Here is a 21,117-nt window from a genome sequence, read left to right as displayed (position 1 = left end):
CCATCCCTAGTTGGGGAGCTAAGATCCCACATGCTGTGGGGCAACTAGGCCTGTGCACCACAACTACTGAGATTGCACACCTCAACAAGAGAGCCCACATGCCTCCAACTACAGAGCCCATGTACCCTGGAGCCCGCGCACCACAACTAGAGAGAGAAAGCGTGCACTCCACAACTAGAGAGAAGCCCATGCACTGCAACGAAGAGCCTGTGTGCTGCAAAAAAAAAAAGATCCCACATGCCACAACGAAGACCCAACGCAGCCAAAAAAAAAAAAAAAACCCTCAACATAACACATAAACCAAACATAAAAATTCTTGTACGAAAAATCATTTATAAGCTTACTATCAAGAAAAAAGGATTACAGTGGTGGGGAAAGGAAGTAGAAATAGGGACACAGAAGAAGTCTCAATAAATTTAAAATAACTCAGCATACAAATTATGTTCTATGATCAAAATGAAATTAAATTTGAAATGTCTTCAGAAAAATACCTGGAAACTAAACAAAACAACCCATGAGACAAAGATAACATTAAAATAATCAGAAATTATTTTGAACTGAATGGAAATGAAAATATAATACAATCTTTAAGATAGTTTAAGGTACTAAAATCTTTAAGGTAGTTAAAGCAGTACAATCTTCCTATATTACAAAAGGACGCAAATCAATAACCTCAGCTTCTACCTAAATGAAACTAGAAAAAGAAGAGCAAATTAAAGTGAAAGTAACCAGAAAAGGAAAATAACAAAGAACAGAAATAAATGAAATAGGAAAAAAATAAAATAAAATAGAGAAAAATCAATGAAACCAAAAGCAGGTACTTTAAGATCAATAAAATTGACAAACTTCTAGTCAGACTTAGGCTCACTCAGAAAGAAACAGATAACCCAATGAGCACTGTGTCTATTAAAGACATTTGTAAAAACTTTACCACAAAGAAAATTCTAGGCCCAAATGTCTTCACTAGGAAATGCTACCAAATATTTGACGATTCATGATACCACCACTTCCCAGCTCCCTATATAAGGCCAGCATTACTCTGATACTAAAAACAGACAAAGACAAAACAAGAAAACAACAGACCACTATCTCTCATGAACTTTAGCAAAACAAACCCAACAATAAATATAAAAGATAACAAATCATGACCAAGTGGGATTTATCTCCAGAATGAAAGGTTGTTTAATATTTGAAAGTCAATCAATGCAAATCATCATGTCAACAGACTAGTCAGTTCAAGACAGCAGGACAAAGATATAAAACACATCCAGATTAAAAAGGAAGAAGTAAGACTGTCTTTATTCCTAAAATATTACTGCCTATACAGAATATCCTATGCTCTATAACAATGCTATTCAAACTACAAAACGCATTTAGTAAGGTTTCAAGTATATTTCTATATAATACAACTAAAAATATAAAAAACAATACCACATCAGAAATATGAAACAATGGGATAAATCTGACATAAAGCATACAAGACCTATATACTGAAAACTACCAAACATATTGAGACCTAATTAGATATATATCATGTTCATGGATCAGAAGACTAAATATTGTGAACTCACCCTTAACTTATCTATAGATTCAACATTATACAAATCAAAAACCCAGATTTGTTTTCTAATTGACAAGCTGATTCTAAAATATACAATGAAATGCAAAAGATCTATAATTGTCAAAATAATTTTGAAAAAGAATGAAGTTAGAAGTCCCACGTTACCCTGATTTCCAGACAGTGCAGTACTGACATAAATATAGACAAATCAATGGAACAGAATAAAGTTCAGAGATAAATCCACATATATATGGCCAACTGATTTTTGAAAAGAAGGTGCAAAGGCAATTCAATGAGGAAAATACAATCTTTTCACCAATGTGGCAGAACAACTGCATGACCATATGCCAAAAACAAAAATGAAGCTAAAACCCTGCTTCTTATCTCACACCATATACAAAAATTAACTTGAAGTAGATAACAGATCTAAGTATAAAATTAAACTATAAAACTTCTAAAGAAAGCAAGGAGAAAATTTTTGTGACCTTAGGTTAGGAAAAAATGTCTTAATATGATATCAAAAGCACAGTACATAAAAGAAAGCCTTGATAAACTGGCCTTAATCCAAGAACTTCTTCTCTTTGAAAGACACTATTAAGAGACTGAAAAGAGGAAATGGCAGAAAACATTAGCAAACTACAGATCTGATAACGGACTTACATCCATAATATATAAAGAACTATCAAAACTCAGTAATATGAAAAACAAACAACCCAACTGAAAAATGGGCGAAAGTTTAAGCAGTCACTTCAAAGATGACACACAGATGGCAAATAAACACACAAGAAGATGCTCAGTACAGTCATAAGCGAAATGCAAATTAAATCCACAATGGGGTTCCACCATATACCACTAGAATGTCTAAAATTTAAAAAACTAACCATACCAAATGTTGATGAGAACGTGGAGCAACTGGAACTCTCATATACTGCTAGTGGGAATATAAAAGAGTACAACCACTTTGGAAAACAGTTTGGTAATTTATTAAAAAATTAAGCATACACCTAGTATGTGACCAGGGATTCCACTCGTAAGTACTTACCCCAGATAAATTAAAACATCAGTCCACACAAAGACTTGGACATGAATGTTCTTAGCAGCTTTATTTGCAAGAACCCAAAACCAGAAGGAACGCATCAACAAGTGAATTGATAAACTGTGGGATATCTGTACAATGGAATGCTATTCAGGAATAAAAATGAACAAACTATTGGTAGATGCAGCAACGTGGACAAATCTCAAAGCAAGCATATTGAATAAAAATAAGCTGGACAAAGGAAGCAGACACTTTATAATTCTATTCATACAAAATTCTAGAAAATCCAAAACAATCTGTAGAAACAGAAAGCATATCACTGTTGACTGAGGATACAGCGAAAGAAAGAGATTAGAAAGATACATGAGAAAACTTTAGGTAGGACAGATATATTCATTATCTTATTGTAATGATATTACAGGTGTATACTGGGTCAAAATGTACCAAATTGTACACTTTAAATATGGGCAGTTCTTATACCTCGATAAAACTGATAAAAACGAATAAGGAAAAATGCTACCTTCATTGGAATATGTAATACTTTAAATATGTATTTTCCCTAATTATATGAAAAACATAATTCCAATCAAAATCCGAACAGGATTTCTTTGTGTAATTTAAGGATGCTTTTATTCAAGTGAATATGGCAAACTGTAATAACAGTCAAGAAAATTCTGAAACATATGGCCTAAGAGATATTAATGAATAACAGAAATCCAATAATTAAAATAGTTTTGTACTGGCCAATACTTTGATCAATGGCACAAATACCAGTTCAGAAATGACACTTGAGTACAAAAAATGTTTTAAATGATGGAGGAAGTGTCTTAAGCCCATGGGAGAGATTATTCATTAAGTGTTGGTGAGATTACTGACCAACCTTCAGGTAGAAGGGTGGAGTAATGGGATCACCTATTCGCTACCCTAAAGTTTCTCCCCTATCCCCAATTTTTTCACATAGTTCCATTCTTTACCTTCATAGCACTTAACACAATATGCAGTTCTTTACTGTCTCCCACTCTGGAAGTGCTCTGTTTACCATTTTAGATCTAGTATCTGACACACAGCCAGTATTTAATAAGTATTATATTGAATGAATTCATGAAGGAATGCATGATGGAATAAAGAACTGCATGAATGGAAGGGGGAAAAAAAATATAATCTTAAAAGTACCTGACAAAAAAACAAGTGAATGCTCATATAAAATCTCTGGGACTTTATAAAACACATTAAAGACAGAAAACCAAAATGAAGAGACAGACTTGATGGAATAAAAATTTAAAGTTTCTGAATGAGAAAAATGTCACAATACAATCAGAAGGCAAACTGGGAAAATATATTTAGCACATGTAAACAGAGAAATTAATATTCTCAGTATATAATGAGCACTTATAAGTCAGTGAGAAAAAGATGAACCACACAGGAAAAAAAACATTAAGAGGCAATTCATAAAAAGTATTATAACAACCAATATATGGATGAAGATAATAATTGATAATTATTGATAACTGATAATTCTTACAAGAAATAAAAATCAAAACAATTAAGATATCTTTTCAACTAGGAAACTAGTAAAGGCATTTTAAAAATAAGATTTAATATGACAAGTTTGGTAAGAAGACTGAGAAGTGGGCTTCCAATACACTACTGGCAGGAGAGTGAAACGACAACTAGGAGAGTAAAATCGTTTACTCCTCCTGGGAGGCATCTTGGTAATAAATAGTAAAAGTCTTAAAGTTATATATTCTCTTTTATTCAGCATTTCAATTTCTAAGAGCTTAAGGAAAAACCCATAGACATAAACGAGCAAACAAAAGCTTCAAAAATGTTCATATCACAAGGTAAAATAGAAAGAATGGCAACCATGTAGGCAATAATATTGGGTTGGCCAAAAAGTTCGTTTGGGTTTTTCCGTAAGATCTTACAGAACTTTTTGGCCAACCCAATAGGAAAAACAAACAAACAAACAAAAAAACCGCTTAAATGATTAGTAGTGTACCCACAATGGAAAATCAAGTATTTAGGAAACACACCCTAAAATATTAATGGGCAAAGGGACATGACATATGCAACTTAATTCTCAAATGGTTCAAAAGGTTTCTGAAAATAGTAATAATCATCATCTCTTTCTCTCTATATACAAACATGCACACACCAAAAATACCTACACATTAAGAGGGAATGTGAGAAAACAAATATGGCAGAATGTTAACAACTAACACATTGTGCTACTGTGCAACTTCTTGCTAAGTTTGAAATTATTTCAAAGTAAGTTAAAAAGTAAACGTTTACAGAGAAAAAAGTCCCATCACTCTTCATTGTCTCATTCCTCTCTACAGTAATACTCTTTTCAAACTGAAAAAAATGCCAAAGTATCTTTAAAGATCTAGGATATTTTTCACTCTATAGAGTGAAAATCATGATGTATATACACATCATTATGCAGAGAGTGATTTCAATCTTTTTAATACATCAATAACAAAATCATCACCATAGGGTGGGATGTTGATGATTTTATTTTAATCTTTTAATTAACTGTATTTCCTAAATGTTAATAGGGGTGCATGGATGATATATGCAATTCGTTTTAAACAGTGTTGCAGGAAAAAAAGGGTACCTCATTTACTAATAATTAGTTTATATAATTTTCCTTAATTCTGACATATGCAATATGACATGAGAGATAATGCTTAAGAGTTTGGGCTCCAGAGTCAGAAAAACCTGGAAGTGAATTCTAGTTTTAAACTTACCAGCTGCGTAACACAACTCTATCTACCCTACCACTTGCTCTGCGGTTTTACACAGACCTGGTTGCTCTTCAAGAAGTTCTAGGTAAGCAAAATGACATCACTAAGTGGATTTTACCCTTTCCTATGGACAATGAAATATGATCATGAAAAGCAAAAAGAAAAGGAAGCTACTCACCCTCTTGTCCCCAACATAAATAATATTATAAAGATAAAAGGGCCACTAACTACAGTTTAGAAATAAGATTAAGTATAATTAAGTATTATGTTGGGATATACTTACCCGTCTAAAATTAGACTTTCATAGGCAGCTTTTTTGTCACACACAGGACAAATCCAGGTGGGCTTCTTCTCATTCATTTGCAGATAAAGGGCAGCATCAAAGCACTGTAGATGTGTACAAGTCACTGCACGGCATGGGATTGTCAGCCTCATTTTTCCTAACTATAGGACAGGGAAGACAACATGGGAAATCATTTCAGAAAAGAGAACAAAGCCTCAAAAGTCATAAAAACGTGAAGAAGTCATACGAGACTAACAAAATGAAAAAGAAACTAAAACCAGAATTTATTTCCATCAAGATTGCTATATATTTTATCTGTATTCACTGAAGGACCTATAATTTTTAAAAGGCCACCTCACTTTTTGAAAGTAGGTAAAACTTGTAAATTTACAGGTAGGAAAAGATATATATACAATGAAAACATGTCTCTTTCTCATCTCTTCCCCTATTTAGAGGGAACCACTGTTATCCATCTCTTGCATGTCCTTTCACAGATGTTCTATGCATAATCAAATGTGTATTTTAAAAAACATTTTCCCAGATATGGTGGCATGCAATTCACACAATTCTGTACCTACATTTAAACTGTCTCCAATCTCATCACTACAAATAATGTTGCAATAAATAGCTATAGGATAAATTCCTAAAAGTAAACTTTTTGAGTCAAAGAAAAAGTGTATGTGTGATTTTTGTCACAATGACAAACTATCTTCCACAGAGGTTACCTACTGATTTACGCATATACATGTATTAATGTGCTTGGTTCCCCTCGACCTTGTCAATATAGCGCTATTGAATCCTTTGACCTCTGCCAATCTGATAGGTGAAAAATACCCCACTGTAGTTTTGGAATACACTTCTCTTGTTATAAGTGAAGTTGAACTGCTGCTGCTGTTTTTTTGTTTTTCTTTTTTACTTCTAAGGGTCATTTGTGTTTCCAAGAACTGTCTATTCATAACCTTTTCTCATTTTCCACTTGGTTATTTATCTTTGGTTACCTATATTAATCAGCCTCATGTATGTGATATGAATTGCAAATACATTTTTATATACTTTTTTTCACTTTTGTATAAGCACATATGTCGATGTTTCAATATACTCATATAACCTAGTACTCTGTTCAATTCTTATTCCAATTGGTAGAGGAATACCAACATCAAGACATATATAACATCCAGATTAGATGAGATCAAGTTTTTCTGTAGAGCCTTTTGAACCTCCCTGTATACTCCCTTTATAGAAAAGATCTCAGTTTATAACCAGCTCTCTTATTCTGAGAGAAAATCTGTTTCTTCCACTACACTCTAAGCCCCACAAGGTCTATGTCACTGTTCACCGCTGTAATCCAAGTGTCACAACACAGTACCAAGCACACAGCCTATGCTCAGTATTTGTCAACCAGACGGTAGAATGAATGGAGAGAGTGGGTAAGGGGAAAAGAGAAAGAAAAGGAAGAAGGAAAGACTTCTTTATTTGCACTATAAAGTCTAGAAGAAGTCACAGCTAAACTATAACACTGTCAACTCTGCCTGAGGGGTAGGATTTTTAGAATGTTCCTTTTTTTTTTTTTTCTTTTGGTTTATCTGTAATTTCTTTCTGCTAAAATGAACATTTGGTTATTTTATAATTTAAAAAGAAAATAATTATCCAACTCATCATTATAGCAGTAACTAATGCTTATATAGTTGTACCTACATGTAAGGTATCACGTTGAATACTTTACATTAATCTTCGTGACACTTTACATTTTAACCTAACAACTACACTATACATTTGATATATATTATCATCCCCATTTTATAATGAGGAAATAGGCAAAAAGAAGCTAACTAACTTGACTAACATTACAAAGTTAGAAAGTGGCAGAGTCAATATTTGAACACAGATGCTCTAACTCCAGAGTCCATACTACCTCTAAGTGTCTAGGATTCTAAAAGAGATTTTGGAAGTTACAGTGATTCATGCAAGTATGTGGCACAATTTAACTATTTAAGATGGAAAAAAAGTGAGAAAAGAATGTGAGGCACACATTCTCGAGGATCATGCCTGCAGAGTATCTGGGCTCTTCTTTTTTTCTGGATAAAGGTTAGATAATCACCTAATTTTATGAGAAATATATAAATTGTATTTGCATATTCTTCAGGCTTTTATTTATCCATTCTCTTTCAAGTCCTAAGTGCAAATATTAAAGTGATTTCCAAGAGGGTGGTAAATAAGACAGCTACATTTATGCTCCAAAATTAGCAATAAATCATAATACAATTGTGAATGCAAAAAAAAAAAAAAAAGAATGTGAGGCAATTTCTCTTCTATGATATTTGCCTCTATATTTTCCCTTCCTTTAATAATGAATTATCCCTTAAGTAATGTAGAATCTTACAGCATGCTAAAGACTTTTATGTAAATTTCATACAATTCTCATAATAACCCCATGACTCCAAAAGGACTAGTATCTATATTTCTACTTCTGAAATGAAGATGCTGAGGCTACAAGAGGCTAAAAACAATACAGTCACTAAGATGCAGTTGCTAGAGCTATAACACAAATCCAAATGTTTTTCACTTTCATAAAGACATTCCTAGTTTTACATTATACATGGCTGTAGTTTTTGGTTTTACTTATCTACCTTTTCCTACTTTGCTAAGAGTTTTTGTTCTATAGGAATGGATGTTGACTAAACATCTATTTAGCACCTAATGAGATGATCAGAGGATTTTTTTTTTCTTTTTCAATTCTTATTATAGATAATTTCAACAGATTTTCTAATATAAAACTATATTGCATTCCTAAGAGGCATCCCTTTGTTATCACATATTATCCTTGAAAAAGAGTACTGGATTCTACTGGCTAGTGTTTTATTTAGGAATTTTCCATCATTGTTTTTTTTACATAATCCATGTTGGGAAACAACCCAAATAATCACTAAAAAAGGCTGGAAAAAAATAAGCTGTACCATACCAATTCAACAAAATACCTAGAGTGGTTAAAATCAGATCTAGACATATTAATATATTTAAGATATACCGTTAATTTAAAAACAGTAAACCACTGAACAGTATATATATAGCACAATACAGTTTTTTCCAATAAACATACACATGATTATAAACAGAGTTAAATCTAGAAAGATAGATATCATGTTATTTAAAATGTTACTTCTGAATAGGTTTTAGTAATTTAAAATTTTCACTTTTGTTTATTTGAACAACTGTATAATAAAGTAGGTATTATTTGTCAATTTTTTGGATTTGTTTCTTTAAAATAATGCTCTATCTAACTCAACCTACTATGGTTTTTTTAGGCAACCAGTTCTCAAACTTTTGGTTTCAGAATCCCTTTACACTCTTCAAAATTGAGAACCTCCAAGAGCTTATATGCATGTAAGTTGCATTTACCAATATTTATTGTATTAGAAATTAAGAGACATTTTTAAAACACAAGAATACACAAGAACACATTCCATCAGCCATCAGAGCAACGACATCAGCCCCTGTCAGGTAACCCCTATCAAATATCACTGTCTACTCATGAGAGAATGAGAGCAAGAAAGGGACAAATTGTGTCCTAGTATTATTATAAAAATAGTTTTGACTTTCTGGACCTCTTCAAAGAGTCTCAGGGATCCCCAAGTACCCTTGGGCCACAATTTGCAATCTGCTGCTTTTTTCTTTTTCTTCCTCTTCTAGGCCATTCTCATCTCTCCTGTAACTGCTTTAGAATTTCCATAGCATAAAGAAACAAAAACATTCAGGACTACAAAAGTTGCTGATCCTAAATTTAATGCTACTCTAGTGTCTCACAAGAGCTAATGAACATTTCCCAAGTTAAAAAAGCATTTATTACTAACTGGCAAAATCTGACCGATTTCCTAATACTAATTATGGAATGTTAATAAAAAAAGATTTGAATGTGCTGAATTCTATTTAGTCAGATGATGGCACTGTTTTGAAATGTATTGATTTTATGAATAAAATGGTATCTAACACTGTAATGCAGCTTTTTTTTTAATCAAATATTAAGCAGGTAGTATCTAAATTGATTTTTACTTCATTATAGACTAATTAGTATCTGTCTAAAGAAAGAGTAGGTATAAGCAAAAATGGCTCAAATCAGTGGTTCCAAACTATTTGTAGAAGCAGTACCTTTTTTTAAAAAAACTTGAGTCAGAATCAAACAAGACATAAAATCAAACCTATTTTTCTTTTCTATCCTGGGGCACCCACCTAGCCTACCTCTGCAGGACAGTCCAAAAATCACTAGCTAATATCACTAAGATGGAACTCCAATGTAAAATTCAGATACTGTGTTCAAAAATTTAATTATACACACTCAATCAGATCCCTCTTCAACAGCTGTCGTAAAATTACCTTCCTTAGGTCCCAAGGACAGAGGTTTTGGACTGTGCTCTCACTATCCAGATTCATGTCTACTTCAAATCACTTCACAAACCATATTGTGAAATAGAACACTTCTCCCACCACCTTAAGCTATCATTTTCTCTCATTTTTGCCTAATTAACCCATGGTTCACCACTTACCCTTCCAAACGCCTGTGATCCTTTTTTTCTTCTCCGTTTCCCATCACCACCCCAGATCCTGTGTTATTTCCACAGTCAGCTGGCTACACTCCATCCATTCTGCTATCTTCAACTGATACTAGTATTGTCTCTGCCTCTAAAACTACTTTCATCATCTAACTTCTGTCATCTATCTGTTAAATTTGATCAAAACACTTGTGTTTGGTTTTCTGATAACATAGATCACATCTTATCGTTAGCAACCCAACGTTAGGTTAACACTAGTATAGTCTGAAGAGTACCATTCACTCTTTTCTTAGAAAGTGCTCTGAAAAAATCAGGTAGGATGAATACTGAGGAACGCTCAAAAGATAGTCTCAGAAACAGATCTGTTTTCACTTGTAAGCAGAGAAAGAAAACATTTAATGAACTTAAAACAGAAACTTGTTACTTCATTTCTTCAAATAATTGAAATGTTAATTTTCTTAAATCTGTCAGTTTTATTAAAATTGACACATGTGAAAGGAACTACTCCCTATTCTTATATAGAAGAAATCCTAACCACGCCAATATACCGCTTTCACTATTTTGAATGTCCAAGAATCCAATAGTTTGGTTATTGTTTTGTTTTTGTTGTTGTCATGTAGAACAGCACAGTGTTTGAAGGAAAAAATGGAAAAAAAATTTAAAAACCAGTTCCAAGACAGTAAGACTTGCAGAAAATGGAACTATGCAAACTGTACAACTCCTCAGGTAAATTGTGTAGAAGCGCTTTCTTCCCAATAGAATAGTTTGACATACTAAAACAAAAAGGTGACGTGAGTTCCCTTCCCAAATAGTGGCTGTGCTTAGAATATAGCCGGCAATGAACATTTGCTGCATATACTAGGGTTGAACCATAAGAAACTTCCAATATCCAAACTGTTTTTGACCAACAAAATGGCAATTTCATGTGTTCCAATTTAATATCAATCTTAACATGAGAAGGAGGAAAAGGTACTGTGAAGAAATGAACTCAAATGAACTCATGCCCAGCTTGTGAGTAGAGGAGGTCCCAAGCCCCTCTAGGGCCCCTGCCACCACCTCAGGGCATTAATGTCCTCATGCAGACCTTCTCTGTGTTTCATAAACACATGTTCCCGATTTCGAAGCAATCCCAATTTCATGTTAAGTCTATCCCTTTTCAATAAAGGTAAGTTAAAGTTAATGATAAAAAATAATAAAGCTTTAGAAAGAAAGATATCTGCTTTCCCAAATAGAGAGGTAGACTTATAAGCAGGATATTTATAGTTTTGGCCCCATGTGGCAATATGGTACATTGTCTTATAAGAGAACTGGAATAATGTCAGAAGACCAAAGTTTATATCCTTGTTCTACTACAAACTAACTGTGTGATTTGGGTTAGCCAATCCCTTTCAGTCTCAGGTTCCTCATCTGCAAAATGGGAACAATTCCATACAGGCTTGCTAATAAGACAATATAAGGAGCACATAATAGGAACTCAACAAATTATTCCCTTCTCTGACACAATTCTCTTTCCATTTAAAAAACTTTATGTTTCTCACAATGGTAGCTGGTCACCAAATGCCTCCCCCCGGCAACTATATTATAAATTCTTAATTCCATACTTTTCTCATAAAGTTCCTCTCATCTGGAAAGGGTCCCCTCCAAGAGTAGTGATTTTAAAGAAACCTTCATCCACTATTCCTGACCTCGCCTATCAATTAGCATTTATTAGGTCCTAATAACTTTATTGCTATTTTTCAATACCGTTTATATTCTGATAAAAGGAGCCAACTCTCTAGATATGTTCAGTATTAGCTGTGGATTATCTATAATTAACAGTGACAGATTATTCTGAACCTAAAGCTCTCTTTCCTCTTTGATGCAATATCCTTTTACATCTCTTCTTGCTTAGTCATTGCCTGAAGAACGTTTGCATTCTTTGGAATTATAATGCTTAACCATGAAGATCCCTGAATGGGAAAACGAAAAAAGTTCAAAATTCTATAATATACCATTCATTCACATACTTACTTTTATAGGAAAATTAGTAATTTATAAAAAGTAAGATGCCCCAGAATGTTTTGTTGCTTTACTTACAGGGCACATCAAGGACACCCGAAGGCTAGTGGTAGCAATTTCACTATCAGGATCCGCAGTAAGTTTTTCTTTAACTTTAGAAGGAGGGAAAATCAATAATAAAAACACAGTTTAAAAAATTAATTGTGACATATGAACAGAATTATAGAAATATATATATCATCTTATTTAAAGTTTCCCAAACACTTCAAATAGATCAAGAAACTACAAAAACAAAACAAAACAAACAAAATATTAAGTATTAATGTATTGAAAACACAACCATACTTCCAGTATTAGGTTAAAGAATTACAAACTTACAAACTCTAGATAACATGTTTAATTGAATTTTTAAAATTTCTTTTTAAAAGTAAAATTGCAGGTGAGGAAGAGTTTCAAAGCAGAAAGCTGTTTAAGACTTAAGAACAATACAACAATTAGGAAAGGAACTTGGAAGGCAGCTATCCTCTGAGCTTCAAATGCTTTTCTAAAACACATTCATGACTGTTTTAATTTGGGAGTACTGGTAATTTCCAACAATTGTTAAATTTGTGAACAGAAAAGGTAAAATATTCTTATACTTCCTTTAACTATTGAAAACTACTATGGATGTGGGAATGTCTGTGATCTTAATCATCACGTAATGTATACAAGTTATTGTCTATACAAGCTAATGAAGACATACACCGCCTTCAGATGCCTAATTCTCAACACCACGATAGGGAGAACAGTACTGGAAGTAGAGACAGTGGAACCTGAGTGGGGTAAAAAAAACTATGGAAGAGCTTCCATGGCTTTCAGCTCTAGGCAGGAAGATCAATACTGTACTGTTTGAGATGAGAAATGGCTTGAGTATAAGAAACAAAATACCATTTCAACAGCCCTACTTGGTTCCCTTTTCAACCTATAGATCCTCTTCTCCTTTCTGGTTCATTCAGTGATATGGGAGGTAACTGGGAGAAAAATATTCTCTTTCCCAAAAAAAAAAATGTCTTGTTCAATTAACTTCAATTACTGTACTGAATTATTTACAGTTTGGGTTAAGACTTTTTTTTCTCTACCTATTATTATACAGTATGAAAGCAAAGTACAAAATAAAACATCTCAGAAAGCAAATATTATTGTTGATGGATATCAACATTTCTTTTGCAAAAAGACCTTTTTTAGTTAGAAGTTTTTAAATGTACATCACACTACACACCGGAGGTTTTGAAGACTTGTATTCCTATTCTCAAGTCAACGTAGGCATCAAAACTGCCATCAACCTGACATTTACCTAAATAACTTCTTATGAAAAGGTGAAAAATCAGATTAGTTGAGATTTAAAATTAATCCTCTTGGGAGTGGTTTCTAAGAGAAGGGCTTTTCAATTCATAGGGCTCCATTCTTAGAGTATTTTTAATTCATAATTCATTTTAGGTTTCTAATAATTGTTCCCAAATTGTTCCTGTATGGAGGTATATGTGAGGCTTTTAAAATTTCCATTTAAAGCATCTCATATGCTCAGTCTTACAAACATTACTTACTTAGTGCTCTGGAATGATCAGGGTTTCTAATACCTTTCATTTTTAATCTCTGTAATAACATGGCTGATGTGAGCTGTCGTACAAGATATACAGACATGGAGTAATTCTACAAAGAAAGATAATCTGTATTAAAGATGAGAGATAATAGTCTATTTACATAAAACACTTGTCTAAGAAGCTCTGGTTCCTAAAACTAACATTCAAAATAACTTCCACAGGACGGTCAATGACTGGGAAGGGAACAAAATCAACTCAGCTACTTTAGGGAAGATGAACGCTTCATCATCTCAGTGATTGAGATATTTCTCAATCACTTATAACTTTAAAACATCTATGTGAAAGATAAAATGGCTCAGATCAGTGGTTTTCAAACTGTGTTTCTAACTTAGCAAAACTGGTGCTTTAGGGGCCACCATGGTATAAATGAGAATGCGCTCTCCCATGCCCACTTCTAACTAGAATTTTCTGTTTTTATGTAATGGGCCTCTCATAATATATTCATTGAAAAATGAGTTCCACTGCAGAAACAAAGTTCAAACACCTGTGGTCTAAATTAACACTTCACATCCAGAGTTCCACAGTTCTAATTCTGGCAGACACTTGTTACATGGCCTTAGGCAAATCACTCATATGAACCCAAAATCAGCTATTGAGAAAAAATTTGACAATTAATTCCTGTTCCCAAACGGGCATTTTACTAGGGAAGGGGAAGCTACTACAGTATATAAGACACATGAAGAAACTATAAAAATCAAAAAGACGAGGCCAGAAAATAATAGCATCCAATCCCATACTCTCTTAGATCTGGCACAAAGGAACTTTCATTAGCTATTTATAAAGCTATGAAGAGATGATATACAATTTTACCTAAATGCTAAAAACCTACTTTACCATTTCATTACATTCATTCATTCAATCAATTCTACAAGACATAAAATACTTTTAACAGTTGCCAAACCAAATACTTTAAATATCATTTTTAATGTCCTGTAACAGTCCTTTCAAATATCTGAATACCCACTATAGTGTGCAAATTTAAGTCAATTAATCATTATAATTGCAAGGAAAGAATATTATTCCCAGTATGTGGCAAAAAAAAACCCCACACCTGTCAGGCCTTCAATGTCTGCAATCTTTTACTCAAAAAATCTGTAAGTTCATAATCATTTCAAAAAGATATACTACTCTTCTGTTCAAATTCCTCTCACTAAGCTTTAAAGCATTAATACTTGCTCAGTTAACAATGTCCCTTATATTTGCATATAACACCCATTCTCGAGATTTTATTTATTCTTTATAATAAGCAGGCCTCAGGGAATTAAGCAATTTGGCCAAAATCAAACAATTTGCCAACTTGGGACTAAGCCAAGATTTCCCAAATCCTTATCCAGTGCTTTACCACTGTACATTCAGTTCACACGAATAAAAAATATTAGGGATCAGTGTCTTATGATAAAAAAAGTTAGAGTAAAAATTCAGAAATGCGAGCTCAAGAGAACAATCATTAAAGAGATCCTAATGTCTGTACAGTCAATACAAAAATATTCTTTATATCCAGCTCTGCAATTACCTTGGTGATAAAACCAAATAATTCTGGCTACAAACATGACTCAACTTCTCCATCTACAAATAGAAATACTATCCTTTATTTCTATGAAACAGCAACATTAAAGCTGATGTTCAGAAGTTAACTGAAATCTCTTGCCATTCTATTATTTCAGTTATATAAACAAGCAGTTCTAAAATGGAAATCCCTCGTTGTATTAATCAGTATCTCATAATTGACAAAACGCATTTTGAGACTAAGCATCAGCAGAAACCCAGGTTCATCAACCTAAAAATACAGAGGAAATAATATAAATCTAAGTAAATATTTTCTTATGGATGCCCACATGTTATTTGAAGTATCAGCTGTTCATATACAGGCTGGAACAGATTATTTCTAATCACAACATGAGTACATTTAACCAAATGTTAATCTTCTCCAAAGCCTGAGAAAGCTTTCTTTGTTCCTCTTCGAAAATATATAACATTACCCCAAATTCCCAGTTTCTTAAAATACTACTTAAACACACATAAACACAATTGTGATTAACCATTAACTTAAGAAATACTGTAATGATACTTATTTCCTTTCTAAGAAAATAAAGAGATGATACTCAGGAAACCTTAAAGTTTTAACCTTGAAAATCTCTGCATCTCTACCCTGAACTGAAAATTACTGCTTTTTGGGGTTACAAACAGAAAACTGAATGAGCTGGAGCTAGTAGCCTAAGAAAAGACAAAGTAAATCAACACCTAGTGGGAACACTTTGATGCTACCCAGAGAAAAGAATCTTTACCTTTCCAATTTCTGACGCCCAAGAAATGGAAATCTGGTTTGGCACAGCTGAGGATAATCTAACTAAAGATGTAATATTCAAAGGGCGTCCAGGGCGCTTCTGTTCAATCCCATTTTTAGGTGGTGGTGCATAGCCCTATAACCAAGAAAGAAAAATAATTTTAAATTCTCTGTAGAGGAGCAAACATTTTCTCCAAGACGAGTACAGTATCTTGCCTAATTTCAGTCGCACTTAATTACTTTTATTTTATCCTGGAAATCACATAGTCCTCACCCTAAGGTCACCGAGCCAAAAGAGGAAAATGACCTTTTAAAAATGTTACAAAATATTTCACAAATCCAGAAAAATACAACAAAAAATCCATGTTCCATTAAAATTAAAGATGCTGAGATCTTGCCATACTGACTACGAATTTTTTTCCTTTTTTTAAACAATAAAGTTGCACCTCTTTACACTGATTCATCTTAGGAGCTCTCATTCATTCAAATACTAGGGGTGAGAGAGGGAAAACGAACTCTGGAAATTAAAAAAAAAAAGCAGATCAGTGAATTTCAAAGGAATTATTAAAATCTTCTGAGTGATAAAAACGCTCTCCACTGTCTTCTCTCCGAGTAGAACAGAGATTGCCATCTTTAATACCAGGTCAAGTTAACAAAAAAGAATAACCAATATTTCAATTGGCATTGAATTAGCTTGATGGCTATAATAAAACTGCTACTTATATATTTTTCTATTTTTTCTAGTCATTAAGTATTTGTTTTAAATAGTAAACAGTCTCACTTTTGATTTCACAGTACATCCAATTCTCAATTACCACAGGACTTTTCAGTTTCTGATTTTCAAAACCAATATATTTTTTAGAAAATTAAAATTTCTTAACTGCGAAAACATCTACGTATTGAAAAGCACACACCATATTTCATTGAATCTAAGATGACAATGATGCAATTTATGTACCACTGAGAAGGAAAAAACAGTAAGTTAATGATACAACCTAATGTACTTTTTTTTCTGCATACATATCAAGAAAACATAAGCAAAATGAACTGGCTAACATATTCCTTTAGGATATACAGAAGAATCTTTTGAATTGTTTTTTCACTGTCATCAATGCATATGTTTTCCACATGATACTCTCCTATATGCCACCAAGAGCTCGAGCTAAAAATACTTCTTAAAATTATATTCTACTCCACAAATATCTCTCAGATTTCCTTGCAAGTCACCGACACCCTTAGACTAACTGCAAGTGTTAATGCTGACACACCCTGGATATTAAGAGAACAAAAATTTCAAATAACAGCCAGGATTCACGAACCTTCCTCGAAATGTCCTCAAGTCACTTGTGACTGAAAAACCGATGAAGGGCAGTTAACCAGTCATGCCATGGGAATAATAACATCAGGGTTGTGCAAGTGCAGGCAACAACAATACATTACAGCTGCCACCTGATCATCAGAAACTGTTAAGACACCTCTGCATTTTAAAGATGTCAAAAATATGCACCTTGGTAACAATGAGATACAGTTTTGGTGGTATCACACAGCAGAGCCTAGGAAAACAGTCTATCGCACTAGGGAACACCTTTTGCTGCCTTGTAGGAGGTAGGATAGTGATTATTAAGTGTGAATTCCCATGATAACTTGTAATCTACAACTTGCAACAAGACTTTGAAAATCATTGAGAACTGTCTGAGCAGAGGAATAGAAGACAAAGAGAAGAACGTAAATAACTTTCATTACACTATGGAAAAGGGAAATTGTGTGTGCGTGTGCGTGTGTAGAGGAGGATTATGCCCATCTAAAGTTGTTCAAGTGAAATAAAACAAAGAAGCAAACTCATAAGAAAGTCCTCTTATAAAGACTAGGAATTGGTTCAATGAGCAACACACACAAGGAATATCAACACCAATATCTGGGTAATTGTGAATGAAACCACTGTTTTGCCTGTTTTGGGCCTGAAAGACAATTCTGTCTTCTGGTATGTCCACTAGTACGTTAACCAAATAAAAATAATGGCACAGGGTGTGCCAAAATGATAAAAACTCATGAACTAGTTAGACAATAAACTCTCTAAATTGGAATTTGAGACACCCAGCAACAATGTTGTTAGTTAATTTGAAAGAAGAGAGCAATAGAAGGGAAGAGAATAAAAGAGCATATAAGAATGAGGTGTTAGCAAATTCAAAACCAAATATGGTACTAGTCTTATTCACTGAAATATTTTAAATCTATTCTCTACCCCACATGACTAGTTTAATTTCATTGGTAATTCTGAGTTATCTGTATACTTATATTCTCCCTCTGACCAACAGTATCACCTCCAGTCAACCATCAGTTACCTGATTATTGAGAACAGGATATACAGTTGACCCTTCAACAACTCGGGGGCTGGGGCACTCACCCTCCGAAAATCCAAGTATAACTTACAGTCAGCCCTCTGAATATTCAGTTCCTCTGTACCTGAGGCACATGCAATACTGTAGTATTCACTACTGAAAATAACGCAGTATTTGGACCCGAGCAGTTCAAACCCATGTTGTTCAAGGGTCAACCACAGCTGGAATTTTGTAAAATGTAAAAGCTGAGCCTTCACATATTTCTAACAATTTTCCATATCTAAAGCAAAAATAAAATTAAGTTCATCTGACAGGAGACCTTTGGAGTAAATCTAAGGCTTTCTAAATAAAGGCTGCTGGAGAGCCATTGGAAGATTTTTTCATCAGTCTCAACCTAACATTTCAACAGAAGATATACCTAAAGAACCTTTTCTGTTACATGCTCTGACAACATCCCATCTACTTGTAATTCTGACAAAAGTCGACAGTGTTGCTCCTTTAACATTTTCCCCCTAATTTTCTAATTACCATTACTACCTTAATACTACCAACATATTTACTATTTTACTTTGTATTATAAAAATTTTCAAACATTCACAAGAGTAGAAAGAACAGTAAAGTACCCACCAAACCACTACAATTATCAACATGTTGTCAATCTTGTTTCATTTGCCTCTGGCCCAACCCGAGCCCACCCCAAAATACATAACCCCCCCCCAAAATATATACCCCACACATATACATATTTATTTTTGCCCGAGTATTTAAATGCAAGTTCTAGACATGCCATTTGACCCATACTTTTATATGCATCTTTAAAAGACCTTAAAAAAAAAAACAGTATCACGACCTTAATTTAACCATAATTTAAAAAATTGCCTATCTACTTTATATTCCAATTTCTCAACTGCCTCAGAGATGTCTTTTATCTTTTTATTACTGAAACTTTCAAACCTATACAAAAATAGGGAAAAAAGTATAACAAACTCCCATATACCTATCATCCAATTCAATAATTTACTTATAAGCAGTTTTTACCCCCATCTCAGATTATTATATAAGGTATCCCAGACACATTACTTTATCCATACATAGTTTGGTATATATGATGTCCTTTTACAGTTTGAATCGGAATCCAAACTTGATCCTCACAGTGTGCTCAGCTGTTTCTGAAGTCTCCTTTATTGTATATTAAAGAATAATTTTTATTCTCTCCCAATCCCTGCCTCCAATTCTACTCCTTTTCCAATGATGCCGTTGGAGACCCCAGGGCTTCTGACCTGAAGAATGACCTTTTCTTCTGTATTAGACAGACTGCTTCCTCACAGTATGAAGGTGTGATACTCCCATGTTTTAAGCTGGTAATTAGTTGTACAGGCTTGACCAAATTCACGTTCAAATTTTCAGGCACAAAAACTACATAAGGAATGTTATGTTCTTCCTATTGTACCACATCATGAGGCACAGAGCGTCTGTCTGCCCCATTTTCAGTGATGTAAAGGTTGATCAGTTCAGCTGATGTCGGCCTGACCCTTCCACTATAAAGTTCCGTATCCAGCTTTGACCTAATGGTTTTAGTATCCATTGATGATGGTTACCTAGATCCATTATCCGATTACAGATTACAAAAAAAACGTTTTTAAATCCATTCTTCCTTTTGCTTATATTAGTTGAAATCTTTCCATAAAGAACTTGACCTCATCAACATTTGGTTACTCTGAAATCAATGATTCTCTCCCTTAACCAGTTTTTAGAGTAATGAGTTGATGTAACCTCCAATGGTTTATTTTAGTATAATTATAAACTCATTTATATCTTTGATAATTTTGAGTCCACTTAAGTATTATTTTTTTAGATGCCAATATTATCCCACCTCAGGCCAAGGGAATCTCTTCAAATTGGTGTGTGTGTGGGTTTCAAAAGAAGAAAATATTTTTACTTCAGGCCAGATTTACTGTGAGGCAGACCGTCGGTGTAACTAATATATGCAGGAAAAAAATAATATATCAGGAAAGAGAAATCCACAAACTCAGAAAGAGAATACATTGAGATAATGGCACTAGCACTAATAAGTCTCCCGCTGCACCGAGAGGAAATACTCAGGAGATCTTTGTCAGCTGAACTGTGAGCACACATCCTCTCCATGCTTTGGAATCTTTCCAAGAAATACTACCCCATGTCAACCCACCTCCACACCCCAACCTTACAGCTCCAAAGGTTCACATACATTTCTCAAAATCTGTTTAAAAGGAAAAATAATTCAGCCTCTCAAAATAACTCTCCAAGCAAAGAATTTTTCTCCCTTCTGCCCTTAAAAACATGTCATTTTCTCATTTGGCTGTCACTGTGTATGCTTGCAGTGCTTGAGTCAAAGGTGGAGGTGTGGGGAAGAGTCTCAGAGGCAGTTTCACTTGTGTCTGTCCACTCTGCACTTATCGTTCTACAAGTCCTGCTATGAACTGCTTACTGTCATCCCTGTATCAAGAGACTGGAAAAATCAAGAGATAAAGGTGTTTTATAAAACTCAGCATCTTGATGTGGGTAAAACAGCACATAAACTGCTTTCATCACCATCTGACCCTTAAGAATCCAGGGACACGTTGCTATTATCAAGGTAACACCATTTCCCATTCAGTTTACTCTTCGTTCATCATGGATCCATAATGACTGCATACTGCAGTAAGG

The 21,117-nt window shown here is 33.8% G+C and overlaps 1 protein-coding gene across 16 annotated transcripts in view; it reads right to left on the bottom strand.

Moving 5' to 3' along the window:
- PIAS2 (protein inhibitor of activated STAT 2) overlaps positions 1 to 21,117 on the bottom strand; it is a 97,937-nt gene that overhangs the window by 25,258 nt on the left and 51,562 nt on the right. For 15 of the 16 annotated variants that reach the window (XM_082353326.1, XM_082353328.1, XM_082353315.1 and 12 more), the window contains 4 exons: positions 16,095 to 16,229; positions 13,753 to 13,858; positions 12,248 to 12,321; positions 5,628 to 5,788 (listed from right to left, as the gene is read on the bottom strand). In XM_082353326.1, the coding sequence (XP_082209452.1) occupies positions 5,628 to 5,788; positions 12,248 to 12,321; positions 13,753 to 13,858; positions 16,095 to 16,229 (476 nt within the window). The remainder of the gene's footprint in view (positions 1 to 5,627; positions 5,789 to 12,247; positions 12,322 to 13,752; positions 13,859 to 16,094; positions 16,230 to 21,117) is intronic. The other variant, XM_082353317.1, reaches the window with a different exon arrangement.

Source organism: Balaenoptera borealis (genome assembly GCF_965194805.1).
Source record: "Balaenoptera borealis genome assembly, chromosome: 14".
Taxonomy (NCBI): Eukaryota; Metazoa; Chordata; class Mammalia; order Artiodactyla; family Balaenopteridae; genus Balaenoptera; species Balaenoptera borealis.
This window is presented reverse-complemented; position numbering and strand designations above follow the sequence as displayed.